At 40.2% G+C, this 14322-nt stretch overlaps 1 protein-coding gene across 7 annotated transcripts in view; it reads right to left on the bottom strand.

Annotated features, from left to right (window-relative positions):
- LOC101737944 (diacylglycerol kinase theta) overlaps positions 1 to 14322 on the bottom strand; it is a 61008-nt gene that overhangs the window by 13577 nt on the left and 33109 nt on the right. For 4 of the 7 annotated variants that reach the window (XM_038011504.2, XM_038011501.1, XM_038011503.1 and 1 more), the window contains exons 2-8: positions 4582 to 4661; positions 3868 to 3970; positions 3438 to 3649; positions 3179 to 3347; positions 2597 to 2707; positions 860 to 1003; positions 104 to 356 (exon numbers count right to left, since the gene is read on the bottom strand). In XM_038011504.2, coding sequence (XP_037867432.1) covers positions 104 to 356; positions 860 to 1003; positions 2597 to 2707; positions 3179 to 3347; positions 3438 to 3649; positions 3868 to 3970; positions 4582 to 4661 — 1072 coding nt within the window. The remainder of the gene's footprint in view (positions 1 to 103; positions 357 to 859; positions 1004 to 2596; positions 2708 to 3178; positions 3348 to 3437; positions 3650 to 3867; positions 3971 to 4581; positions 4662 to 14322) is intronic. The other 3 variants (XM_038011505.2, XM_062668953.1, XM_038011506.2) reach the window with 1 other exon arrangement.

Here is a 14322-nt window from a genome sequence, read left to right as displayed (position 1 = left end):
AGCTTCTATTCAAGGTAGTTTAGCTGCCGAGTTACTCACTTGAAGCAAACTTGAAAGGCCTCAGGGCCACCAGTAATCCTTCAATCATAAAAAAAAAACTTACTTGAAGCGTAAGAATAGCGCGGGTCGTTTGTTTGGAAGCCTGGTGACATGGGCGAGTGGCGTTGGATCTTTGAGCGGTGGTTCGTCGCCAGCCAGTGCGTCCGTCAGCTCGAACTGGTCAGGGTTGCGAGCCACGTGGAACGCCCTCAGGGCGGCCGACACTAGCTCGCGTTCATTCCAGTTCCTGCCCACGACCACTGGGCGGTAGAGGCGACGTGACCACGCCGCTTCGCCATCATACACCTTAACTACTTCTGTAAACAAAAAATAATAAGTTCAGAAGGTGATCTCCTTTCTCTTTTTTCTTCCTTCCATATCTCAATTAAAGGTTTAACGACGACGTTGTTGTTAACATTTTCCAAGAAAAAGGGAAGGGCTTACGCCGAGCCCGTGTCTTTGTTCGGTGAACGATCCAAATGATGTAGTTCTGAAATTGTTACAACTTCTATTCTTTACGGCCATAATGAAAATCTACAAATCAAAATACGAGCTTAACCTTATGATCTTAATTAGTTTAAATGTTGTTACGACTGAATATCCAAAATATTTTGTGTTGTTTTTGTTACTTTGGAATTTTATCATAATGGTCCTGATATACCAACGTACCAAAAAATGTGACGTATGACATCTTATTTGACACCCTGCTCGCAGAATATTAAGTAATATCAGTCTGCAACATGCTGTACTAACCACGGCCTGTCCGATGACAGATAGTAAGTATAAAATGTCGCTTATAAAACAAAATGGTGATGGTCACCTTCATCTCTGTCATCTGGTGTTCGATCACGGTGTTGCTTGTGGTCCGGCCGATGTTCCTGGTCGGCTGGCGCGCCAGTGGAGCCCCCACCGGAGCCCGAACGTCCCTCGCAGCCCGAGCTGAACTCCTCGCTGACGCTGCGCGCTGCAACACCCCACATCGCTCACATACACCCCGCTACCCCGGGGAGTACCAGTCATCCCAAGCTCTTGAATCTCGTTGTCAAATAATATTTGGTTGGATCTATTTTGGGGTACTTATACTCCCGCGTTTATTAGGGTAGCTATAAGCCTTTAAGCTTATTAATATTGCGTTTAAAGACTTCCAAGTCTAAATGGAAATCTTCTACGATTTTATTGTGAGTCGCATTAATCTCTCCTTATTTATATTCAATTGTTTAAACACATTTAGTATAGTATTCCGCTAGACAAAGTTTTGTTTGTCAAACATTAATAAATCGTTTGTCTTTTGGAGTATCGCAAGTGAATAATAAAGTTCAATAGATATTTCATTTTACTTATACAAAACAAGAGATATTGTCGACGCACACAACTTTGTCTTACGTTCACTTTAATCTACTGTTATCTAATAGAATCGAAGGACTGACATCTGTTTGAATAATAACATCATCATAAATCATTAACATTTTAATCGTGCTTAAGATTTTGAAGGGAACTCTCAAAATAACAGACAAACACGAAAAAATCCGCTGACTCCTTGAAAATATCAGTCAAAGCTGTCGCTTAAGTTCGAAAATGATGATTGTAACATTCGGTCCTTCGATAAAAATGCACACGTCGACCGTTGCCTTAACTACACACTTCAAACATCCGATATAGTTAACTCCAGCTAAAACCTAAAACTTAAAGCTCCAGTTGGGACAACCTGATCAAAGCTCGCAGCATATATACATATAGCGTATGGAGATATTATGTTCGTCACGACAGTACCTATATGTATGTTACCTTTGTGCCGTTGGAATACTGCATCATGAGTACTCTTGGGCGGTACGCCATACATTGGCTTGTGTTTGGTCAGTTCCAGTCGATTTAGCTCAATGTGAAAAGTGTGAAGAAATATATCAATTCATCAAACTCCAAGAGATTTTCTTTCATGTTTACGTAACAGAAGAGAATTGTTTACGTTAATTTCGTGATATTTATGTGATTCGTCACTAAACCGGCGGTTGCTAAGAACAGAGTTATGAATATTATGAGAAATTGTTAATCGGGTAGTAGATAGTTGTATTATTATTTAGATTTTTAAGAAAGTATTCTTGCAGTTTCATGAATCGTTTTGAAAGAAATGTATTTCGTTAGTGTAGCTCTATAAAATGAACGGTTATAGTGCAATAGTTATAGGTAGTCTCGTTGTAAAAATATATATTCAGAAAATACATACATAGTTATGTCATGCAAATAGTGTATGTATCGGATAGAAATTAGAAAGAAGAATCATCATCATCACATCAGTCAGTTATGATTTGGCAGAATTATTGTTGATGGTGTTTCGCGATCGAGAAAAATACATATGAAGCAAACAGATAAAGCATCGAAATGTTTTATTCTGCCGAACTACATTAAATTGTGTCGACAACTGCGAATTGCACCTAAGTCAGTTGGCAGAGGATTGGTAGTGACGAGAGATCGGGCGGTCGATAGTGCAGTTCGGCAAAACGGAGCGGCAGGCGATCGTGCATGGCGAGGGCAGGGTGTCGGTGAGGAGGGTGCGCGTTACCTCGGGAGTAGGGGGGCGAGGCGCCACCGTGCGGAGTGCAGGCGGCGGGCAGCAGGCGCCGCGCCAGCGTGACCAGCCGCGCCGGGCCCCAGCCGCCCGCTGCGCCGCGCGCTGCCCCAACACACACGCTCACGCTCCGCCGCCGCACGCTTTATCCCGCACACGTGCGCATGTGCCAAGCGATTCGCTCTACCCCAACTCTATACTACCGCTCCCTACTCGCTATGATGCGATACTCTACGCGGACATGATCGACAAGGTACAGAACGAGAACGACACGAGATACAGCCACGCACGATCCGCCACCGCGGCGCTATCCTGCTTCGTTACGTCACTCCGCAGTGAGGGCGTGTCGCCGCCGTCGCGCTTCTCTCTGCTAAATCCAAAATGTGCAACCGGGGCCTTTTGGTGCGGCTGTCATATCGAGACCGTGTGTGGCTTGGTCGAGCAATCGTAATAGATCGAGACCTACGATGCAAGCTAACCTAGGAATGAAGCCGGCTGCGAATTGCGAGGCACATGTCGAAGGAAGAAAGCGATGCGGCGCGGACGGTACCGCAACGCTGTGAAGCAGACACTTACGGCAGCCGAAGTCTCTCTGCGAGGGCGGGGGGCGCACGTGTACCCCGATGATGGCCTCCATTGGCACCTCGGTGCGCGGGATGGATACTGCTGATGGAGGCAGGAAAATTGGTTGAAGCATGCCGAAGTTGCATTCTTCCAAGATGAGCGCCCGACATCCCGCGTGACACTATAACCGAAGAATCAGACTTAGGTCTATTTCACTGAAGCTAGACGTAATTGTGTTGTGTGAGTATTGCGATAGAAGGGATGTACGTACTGTGGTACCGCACCACTCGCAGCGGTAGCCAGTGAGGCACTCGGTGGAGCAGCAGGCGCGGCGGCACGCGGCACACTTGGAGTTGGCCGGCAGGTTGCCCTCGCGCCAGTGGTGCACGTGTCGAGGCTCGCTGCCCGCGCAGTACGTCGCGTTCTCCTTGCAGTCCGCAGCTGCGAAGTCCACGCACTCCGCATGCACGTAGTACTCGCATACTGAACAGAATTTTGTAATTGATCAACTGGAAGCAGTTTTAGCGGACCCTCTTGGTCATTTAGCACTTGGGCCACAGAGTACCATCACATTTAGGTTCCATCCATTAGTTAGAGTACCATCACAAAATGGCATGTTACAATGAAGCATGACCCGCACTGACTCATCAACAAAACATGTAAAAATATAATGTAAAGTTACTGGATTTAAAGACACTTACTCATACAATGTAAGGCTGGCAGTTCATCGAGACGTTTGCGACACACCGTACAGAACTTGCGCTTGTGATGTGTCTGCTCCGACCAGCAATGAGCCACCGGGTTCTGAATAATACAATTTCAATGTTTAAACGCCTTACGAATCAGAGTTACGAGTAGCAATCTTCAAACGAATTGAGACCACGACTTCGTCGATCTTGAATCTTTTCGATCTCATCTCATGAAATCGAGAAGCTTGTAAGTTGGACAAGGGAAAAATAAATCTATATATATTTATATATATACATATATATATATATATATTTAATTCATTGTATAAAATAAACTTAAAACAAATAAAAATAATCCGTCCGACGGGGGACACATCAAAGGAAAAACAAAATTGTTATTTTTATTTAATTCCGAGCATTTTCATATTTATCTTCCTTTTAAACCTTCTCTGGACTTCCACGAATAATTCAAGACCAAAATTAGCCAAATCGGTCCAGCTGTTTTAGAGTTTTAGCGAGACTAACGAACAGCAATTCATTTTTATATAGTTATATATAGATTTGTGTGCTTTATTGTGCTTTGGCTTCTTTTTGCTGTGCTGTATGCTTCCCTTCGTTTGTCGCTAGGGGCGCTGTTCCAACTCCATACAAGTTTGAGTTAACTTTTACGCGATCGAGAAGTTAAAAAACTCGATAACATATTCGAGTGCTGCTGTAATAAATTACCTTGATCAGGCTCGGTGCCACTCCACAGCATGGTGTTACCACTTGCCCCACGCATCGCTCGTGCACAATGAAGTTGCACACTGTAACAATAATCGGAAATGTCAAATTATCTTTTGTTTACAGATACAATATAATCATGTCTTGTAGCGACGTGCAGTACAAGAGATGATGTAGCATCCATTGTCTAGCTTTTCTACATTGAATTAAAAAAACTATTTACTTTATGTTATACTAGCGACCCGCCCTCGCTTCGCTTCGGAAACATTAAAACACACATGAAACCAAAAAAATAAAATAATTTGTTTTTTTTTTAAAAGTAGCCTATGTTCATCAGGGACAATGTCGGCTTCTAATGGAAAAAGAATTTTTCAAATCGGTCCAGTAGTTTCGGAGCCTATTCGAAACAAACAAACAAACAAATCTTTCCTCTTTATAATATTATATTAGTATAGAAGAACATAGACAATATTAGATTAAATGGAAAACCTGTGCTTTTGAAATTTGTACAAAATATAAAACAAAACACTATCAAATGAAACATATTTTTTAATATCCATTTATACTCTAGAGATGACACTCGCTCACCAAACAAAGTGGTGATCATCACGCCTCGAGTGCAAGAAGTATTTTCTGTTTGTTTAAATGTCGATTAATTATTTTCGCCATTAAATCCAAACAAGAGTTTATGACTTATCCTGGCACAACAGAATCGCGGGTCGCCGCTAAGAAATGGCGTCTTACGGCCTGGCCACGGGGATCGGCGGTGCGAACAGCGAAGCGGTGGGCGAGGCGACCATTCGCGCAGCACCGTTTGCAGGCCACGGGTACTCACGTTCGCCGCCGCGACTAGTAAGGAAGTCCGACAGCGAAATGTCTATATCGAAATTATCTCGATATTGCTTACAAATTAATAGTTTTTTGGTTCAGGACCTATTATTTGGAAAAGATTGTGAAGTACATGATTTGGATAAGAATCGGAGTATACCTATAGATGGAGAATTCCACAAGAAGTACGAGAAATACTTTGGGTGGCTAGACTTCCAAATAGCTGGTCTAGCTAGTATTTCAGCTATTTTATTTTTTTATTGCTTAGATGGGTGGACGAGCTCACAGCCCACCTTGTGTTAAGTGGTTACTGGAGCCCATAGACATCCACAACGTAAATGCGCCACCCACCTTGAGATATAAGTTCTAAGGTCTCAAGTATAGTTATAATGGCTGCCTCACCCTTCAAACCGAAACGCATTACTACTTCACGGCAGAAATAGGCAGGGTGGTAGTACCCACCCGTGTAGACTCACAAGAGGTCCTACCACCAGTAATTACGCAAATTATTATTTTGAAGATTTCATTTTTATCACACGATGTTATTCCTTCACCGTGGAAATCAATCGTGAACGTTGAGTGTTGTTGAGTACGTATTTCATTACAAAAATTGGTACCCGCCTGATATTCGAACACCGGTGCATCGCTCAACACGATTGCACCGGACGTCCGTTAGGCCACGACGACTTTAAAAATATAAAATAAAAAATAAATAAAAAATATAAAAATTTCGGCGTTAATTTTTCGCGGCGAAAACAACTAAACTCATTTAATCACTGCGCTATTCGCCGCGACTACCGCTCGACTCCGTGGCTCGCGCCGTCCGTATTCATGCATTTGTTTTGCTCGCCCGCCGCATCGCGCGATTCGCTCGGTACATTTCGCCGGTCGCTTCGCCGGTCGCCGGTGCGCGTGGCTTGTTAGGTACATTTCTATGCGCTTGTTTTAGTCGCTAGACGCTTCGCCGTTCGCACCGCGCGAATATTCGCATCGGCGAATGTCCCGTGGCCAGGCTGTTAACGATAAATAAAAAATCACACTCAACTGTCGGTCAATTTATCATTAACAATAACTACTGTAACAATATTTTGTCTATTGGATTATAGGTATTTAAAAATCTGACAGTGTATTATTCATTAGAATCTAGACCTGACCACAAATTACCGGTTTATTTATTTCTGTCTATTTGCTTATTATATAAGTATATATACATACTTGTCCGAGATTCACACAAATCTTACTGTATTGATTTTCATAAAACATTACGACTAAAAGCTTATGAATGATTTTGAAAACCGGTAGGTATATATTTCGTGTCGCAGATACTGCAAATTGCGGCAGTAATATGATAATGAAGCCATATTTGATACAAGAAAGCGTATCAGCAAGATAAGCGTATTTAGCGGTAGGCAGCGGCTTGGCTCTGCCCCTGGCATTGCTGAAGTCCATGAGCGACGGTAACCACTCACCATCAGGTGGGCCGTATGCTCGTCTGCCTACAAGGGCAATAAAAAAAAAACTGAGAAAAGGTGACCTTCCATTTCAAGTAAAAATTCATAAATTAATTATTCCAAATGACGCGACTGGAGCCACGGATACAATTAGTTACATAATATTTATTGAATCATATTTTTTATTATTTATTCATTAATTATTTAGTAAAATCTACCTAATTTATAACCTTTAAACAAATTATTCTTAACGTAAGCGACGATCAGAATACCAAATACAAAAAACCGAGGTTAAAATTATCAGTTAATTTAATGATAATCAAAAATGTTGTCTTACTGCATGTTACATTACCATCGTCACCTAACGATATCGGCATTAAAACTAACAATACTATTTTCCCATGAGGAAGAAAGACTTCGAAGGCATCAAACATATTATCAAATATATTATCTAGAATTTTTTTTTGAGAAATAACTATCGACTATATGTAGCAGTTATAGTTTGAGTTAAAACAATTGTTTTTTTTTTAAACCTCGTACCTGATTATGTAGAATCGTTTTAACCATTCGTTTGCATCATGTCCTATTAGGTTTAAGGTTAGGACTTAGTAACCAGAAAGTTAGGTTCCAAAATATAGGTATAATATATAATATATAATACTCATCATATATAATATAATAACTTAACATAATATAATAACTCATCTTAAGGTCATAGTAGTAGTCATTTTTCATTTTAACTGGCGCCTTTCCTTACCGGAACCCGTAAACGTCAGAATCTACATATGGACCGTTTATTTTGAAAGTGGTGTAAGTCCATTTTCTTTTGTTTCGAGAAAATTAAAGGTTACTATATTTGTTGATTTAAAAATACAGGCAAATCATGAGGTCTGGCTATGCCACCTACCTCTGTCAATTGGACTTACACCACTTTCATAATCGATGATTGTGCAATTTCATTTACCGACCGATTTTAAGTTGTACAAAACATGGGATTTTTTTGAGAAATTAAACACGGTATAGTTATATATAAAAAATTTACATTAAATTAAGCATGAATTACGTGATAGCTTATTTTTCTCAAAAATGGATTTTACACCACTTTCAAAATAAACGGTCCATATATTGTATTAACTTGGCTGTTTCACCTTTCAAACTGGAAAGCATCTCTAGCTCGCGGAGGACGACAAAATACTTTTTGCTACAACTAAATCTAGTTGAGGATAGCAGTACGCTGGTAAAGTATTCAGAAATCGTCGCATATTGGTTTGAAAATCTCTCAGTCGCGACACGCACAGGAAGAACTGTAGTGGCATTGTTATAGGTACCAAAACGGTGCTCTGTTTACAATCGATAGTTACAAATATTTGGTGTGCACAATTGCACATTCAACTGAACGATCGGGAATACGTATACAGAGTTATTGTGCCACATAAACGGCTTGAGCATGATTAAACTGGCGCAATACCGTGTTCCATTAATGAAACTCCTGTTGCGTTTTCATTTTAAGACTTATTTTAAGGTTATGCTCGTATTTAACGTGTTTTAAATATCATTTTTCCTATTAGACGTCACAATCTGAATGCCTACACCCACCTTATGAGAACAAAGTCGCAGTTTTATTATTTAGTATTGGCTGTTCCGCCCTTCAAACCAAAACGCATGTTGCTCCGTGGTAGAAAAGGCTTTTCATGAATACAGGCAGGTTTTTTATTTAATATGCGACGCTATTTCTTTATCGTGGAAGCCATTAGTGGAATTAAATACGTATTTTATTAGAAAAATTGGTGGTAATTAACCGCCTGTTTTATCCCTACCTATTCGCTGGCCTAAGGGGCTATTTCATCTACGCGCGGGCGGGTAGGTGAGCTCACGGGCACAACCTATTTCTGCCGTGAAGCAGTAATGCGTTTCGGTTTGAAGGGTGGGGCAGCCGTTGTGACTATACTGAGACCTTAGAACTATATCTCAAGGTGTGTGGCGCATTTACGTTGTAGATGTCTATGGGCTCCAGTAACCACTTAACACCAGGTGGGCTGTGAGCTCGTCCACACATCTAAGCAATAAAAAAAAAAATAAAAAAAAACCTGAGAGAATTTGATAACACTAGTCCTAGCAAGGGCAGTGCTTCGCAGAATCTAATACTGGATCTTCTTATTTTTGTTTTGAGGTCTAAGGTATAGATCATATTTAGATTAGCTATTAAATGAAATCTTCTTCAAAACATAGTTCACAATTAATTGTTCTATAACAGTCACGAACGGCTCAGTAGGTACTATTTCTCCATTATTTGTCTATCGATTTGTTTTTTTCCTGTTTTCTTTGTAGTAGCTATTGAAAAACTTTAATGTTACCAATAAAAATTTTTGAAACATTCAGTTTTTGATGTCCTTCAAAAGGCCAATAACAAAACAAATCAATGACTGTCATCATATTTCGATCATTGTGTACATCACTAGTGTATATAATTGAAAATGAAATGTTTTTTGTTGGTAATCGCTTTATTAGATAGACTACGGCTCGACGGATTTAGCTATTTTGGGCCATCAAATGCTTGTAATAATGTCCAAATGAGGTTGTTTTTGTTTTTCAAACCATTGTACTTCATGGTTAGGTACCGAAAACTGAATTGACTGTTGCCATCTGTCGAATCAGTTGCTATAATAAAGTCAATAGTTTGCAATGCTGAATATCTAATATAAGCTTTTAGGGGCATAAAGCATGGAAACAAATTTGGACATTCCTAATTTAAATCGTGTCTCTCACCATACGTGGAAGGACAATATTTATGATACAAATATCATTACATTGCCCTTTAATTGCTATGTCAGAGGTATTCGTCAGTTAAATGGTTCATTCTTGTTATGCTTCAAAATAAGCCAGATCCGGTGGAATGAGAATTTTTCTTTTTTTTATTATGTTTTTTTATTACTTATGTGGGTGGACGAGCTCACAGCCCACCTGGTGTTAAGTGGTTTGCCTACCACTGTCAATATTTCCAAAATAAAAACTTTTAAGATTAAATTTGATAAATATCATTGGAAACAAATTGTGTTACCTCGTGCGCTTATTTTTATTATACATTACGAGTTTTGGGACACCCTGTATACTTATCACTGTGTGCATTGGTTAAATACAAATTACATGCCTATTTCATATTTATATTATAAATAAGCTTGAGATGACGTTTCAGATTAAATTCAGTATGAAAATTTTATGGGCCCAGAAAAGACAATTTTATTGTCCGGTAGCCATACCGTTCATATCATACTCGTGTCCCACCACCTGTACTACTATGCTACGATCGTTTGGTATCGATAATTTTAATATGAGGCAGGATTAGGATAATTAGTTGAGTGCAAATGTTATGGAAGTAGGAGTTGGTAATGAGAGAATGTCGCATACAGGTTTCAGATTATTAACCACACAAATTGAGAGACTAGCACCTGTGTGCTTAGTGCGAATTTTTAACGTTCTCGCTAGCGTAAAAGTTAATTTTAATTTGTATAGAGATCCATCGTTTGCCTACGTTTGCCGCTAGGAGCGCTGTTCCAACTGCATACAAATTTGAGTTAACTTTTACGCAATCGATAACGTTAAAATACTCGCACTAAGCATATTGGTCCGTGGTTTTAGTTACTAAACTAATCATTAATTAGTTCAGCGCGTGGTTTTAGACCGAATTTCGATTCGGATTTTTGCTTCGAAGCCATTAGAAATCGTTTGGCGAAACAAACGTATCTACCCAAGTGTTTAGTAAAAACCGAAACATGTTATCGGTCTTCCCGGAAATTATTTACGTTGTAAGGAAAATCGGAACGTTTCAGAGTATTTACACGTCGGCTTAGGCGAGTGATCTCATTGTATGTACAAATAAATTATTAATCTATGATACTGTTACGCGGCGTGGCAAATTCGGATGTTTCAGACAAATTCTTATTCGCTGATGAGAATTTTCCTGATATCAAGAATACGATTTAATTAGTTTAATGAAATTACTATACGTTACTCATTTCTTTTGGATTTAAACAAAAATAACAATAACATATGTACATAAATAGGGAAGTCATTGAATTAGAGATCGTTTTTTAGCATAGACAACAACAAGTCTTTATTGTCATCAGCAATATTAGTGACACAGTCTACTGAGCTGAGTTACACCTAATATATTTTTTTTTTTTAATCACAATTGTGATTAGCATAAGATAATTAGCAAGAGTCAAACACGCCATATTTGTTAAGCAATACTTAAAAAAAAATAGTAATTGTCAACTGAAGATCTTGTGGCATGAATCCTTTGAAAGTAGCTAGGTACCTCACGCGAATAATTGTGCATAAGTGAATTTCTACACTCTTTTATTGTACGTGATCATTGTCATTGTCATTGCTAATTTATTTGAGAACGAAATTAGTTCGAAGCGTTTTCGTGACTAGGCTTTTGCAGAAATAAAATGGAATCGTGTTAGATTCTATTTTATTGTGTTCTGAAAATTGATTTTTTTGTTTAAATTGTGCTAATTGTCGAACAGACACACGCAGTAAATGCTTTGACGATTGAATGTTCGTAAATAATTATTATTTTGTGCTCATAGTTCACTAGTTCGGGAAACTAAACAAAGTCTAACATTTACAACGAAAAGGCTTTTTGGAAAGGTTACAAACTGATAGGTAGCAGCTTGGCTCTGCTCCTGGCATTGCTGAAGTCCATGGACGACGGTAACCAATCACCATCAGGTGGTCTCGTCTGCCTGCCATGGCAATAAAAAAAATAATTACATATTGAAAAAAAAAGTATCGAAACAAATTCACATCAAGCATCTCGCAATCCCGAAAAAGTATCTAAATTAATGTGTTTTCTGTTTTCGTATTCTCAATGCAATTATTATGAATTCATCTCAGTAATTTGAAGAGTAGGTTCGGTCGTTTGGAGTTCTCCGCGGCGTGAGTCGATAAAGACGCGCATGCGTACTGTATCACCGACGCGATCCATACGAGATGAGGAGGCTCTTAAGCGAATGTCGAGCTTGGTGGATTCAATGTCTGTGAAACATTGTATTTGCTAGTATATTATTTTATTTACGGTAGTATTTTGTTTTATGCGGTTTCGTTTGATTACTGTTATCATATTAGAATTTCGATGTTATTAAAAAAAATAATTTATGTTTTTATCTAAAATATTGATTGACAGCATCATCGAAACAAATCTAAATTTAGTATTATTTAGTACTAGCCGTACTCGCCCGCTTCGCTGCGCATTTAAAATTAACATTATTATTTATTGTCATTATGATTAGGGAGTCCAACACTCATATAAATATTAGCCTATCCACTAAGTACATGTATTTTCTACATGGATACCAAGTTTCAAGTCAATCGGATGCACGGTTCAGAAGTTATAACGGAACATCCGTAAAAACCACTGTAGATTTATATGTTAGTATAGATAGATTTAGTTTCTTTGTCACAAAACAATTCTATTAGAAGCAAATTAATTTTTATCGATACTTTAACTAAGAAAATATTGTACGTATAGCAAAGTATAGCTAATTGATTATAATTAACATGAAAAGGTGCCAATGATCATACGATCGCGATTTGCCTGAATACTTTTCTTGAGTTCACACTTAATCTTTATTTCCGGCAACAGTTCCGTTTTAAAGCCCCCTCGACAAGCAAACCGTGCGTTTATTGACACGAGTGCGTTATAACTAAAAATAACCAGAAATCCAAGCTAAGGCGCTCGTAGGTTTCCGGACCTATTAACGTATCGAACGACTGAGATCTTTTACGATTCAAATATCATAATCTTGGGGCTATTTCTTGATATTCATAGGCAACGAATACAGTAGACTTGAAATAGAGCTTGGTACCTAATACATAAGAAACCACATCTTTACGTATTCACTCGATCCGTTGACATTTTTACTAGAAGCCTGCAACTCTAACACTGGGATTACGCATACCAAGGCACACAGTGGTAAACGTACTCTCTCATCAAAGAGTTTACCCATCGAGACACAGCCCACTGAGTTTCTCGCCGGATCTTCTCAGTGGGTCGCGTTTCCGACCCGGTTGTAGATTCTGCGAAGCACTGCTCTTGCTAGGGTCAGTGTTAGCATCACTCCGGTTTGAGCCCCGTGAGCTCATCTACTAGTTAAGGTTACGCTAAAATAGCCTCTCAAGCCTAACGGCTTAGGTAAAAAAAAAAGAGTCCGATGTGAAACGTAGCATATAGCATCAGCCCGCTGAGTTTTTAGGCGGATCTTCTTAGAGGGTCGCATTTCGGATTCGTTGGTAGAAGCGTTCGCGAAACGACCTTTGACCTGTTAGATCTCATTCGGGGTCTGGGCGGATGTTAACAAATCTCACTCTTTCTGGTTGAGCCCGTGCTCGCTTATTTGTTCTGGTGAATTTGGAAACACTTCTGGGACGTCAGCAATCATTCCATTCCAAAATAATAAATAGAAAATGTTGACGTCGACCTAATCGTTTGTGGCCAAATTTGTTTATCTAATATTCTAAAAAAATTAAATGCCTGCTAAGTTAGCGACAGTATTATTAATAATATTAGTATTCGTCATACTATCATATTTTGGACCTGTCTCCCTGCGAGGAAATGATTCCATAGAGCGCCTTGTCGTTCAGGGTAAAGTGGAAGGCACCAGATCGCGTGGACGGATGCCCATGCAATGGACGGACCAAATCAAGTCGGCAGTTGGCGGTTTTTTGAATGAGTGTACACCAGGCTCACCACAAACCGGGAGAGGTGGTAGGACCTAGTCCGACTGGCTGGCGACCACCCTCCAACTAGAGTCCGCCGCCAAATAGCCTAGCTGTGTTCCGGCGTGTGGGTTGGAGAGCCAGTTTTATTCCTTCCCTTTCCTCTTCCTTGTTCGGGGTGAATCTTGATGATACTTGGAACATGCGGAGCAGACGTGCGTGCAAGCTCGCGGGACGTGATTGTTTGACGGGGGTATAGGGAGACCCAGTGAAACGGTGTTCGCCGCCGCCCGCCGGTCAGTTGGGGACCTGAACCCGGGTGTCACTACTATACTCCGCCCCGGGAAGCTGTCCCGCCAACCGGTGTAAAATCCTGTCGTGCGGTCGTCGTGCCGGAGTCGGAGACCGGAGTGGATCCCGGCGATCGCACGCAGGGTGGACTGGGGGCCCTTCCATGCCCTGCGTCAGTCTCTCACGCAACCCGTGGTCAAGCACGTACTGTGTTCCGCGCTTTATTCAGGTATTGTCATGATTTTGCCTCGAACTTCCTACCCCACCCAATCCCACTCTCCAAAAATAATAATAAAATGACAGTTAAAAAAAGGAAAAGGGTTTTGTCGGCGATGCCCCATTCCACATTTAATGTGGATTTCAGCAATGTAAGGGGCCTACATAGTAACCTCGACGCCGTACACCACCATCTTGAGACGGCGCAGCCTGCCCTCCTTTTTCTGACGGAGACACA

The sequence above is a fragment of the Bombyx mori genome, chromosome 6 (genome assembly GCF_030269925.1).
Source record: "Bombyx mori chromosome 6, ASM3026992v2".
NCBI classification, from domain to species: domain Eukaryota; kingdom Metazoa; phylum Arthropoda; class Insecta; order Lepidoptera; family Bombycidae; genus Bombyx; species Bombyx mori.
Note: the sequence above shows the minus strand (reverse complement) of the source record. Positions and strands in the feature narration are given on the sequence as shown.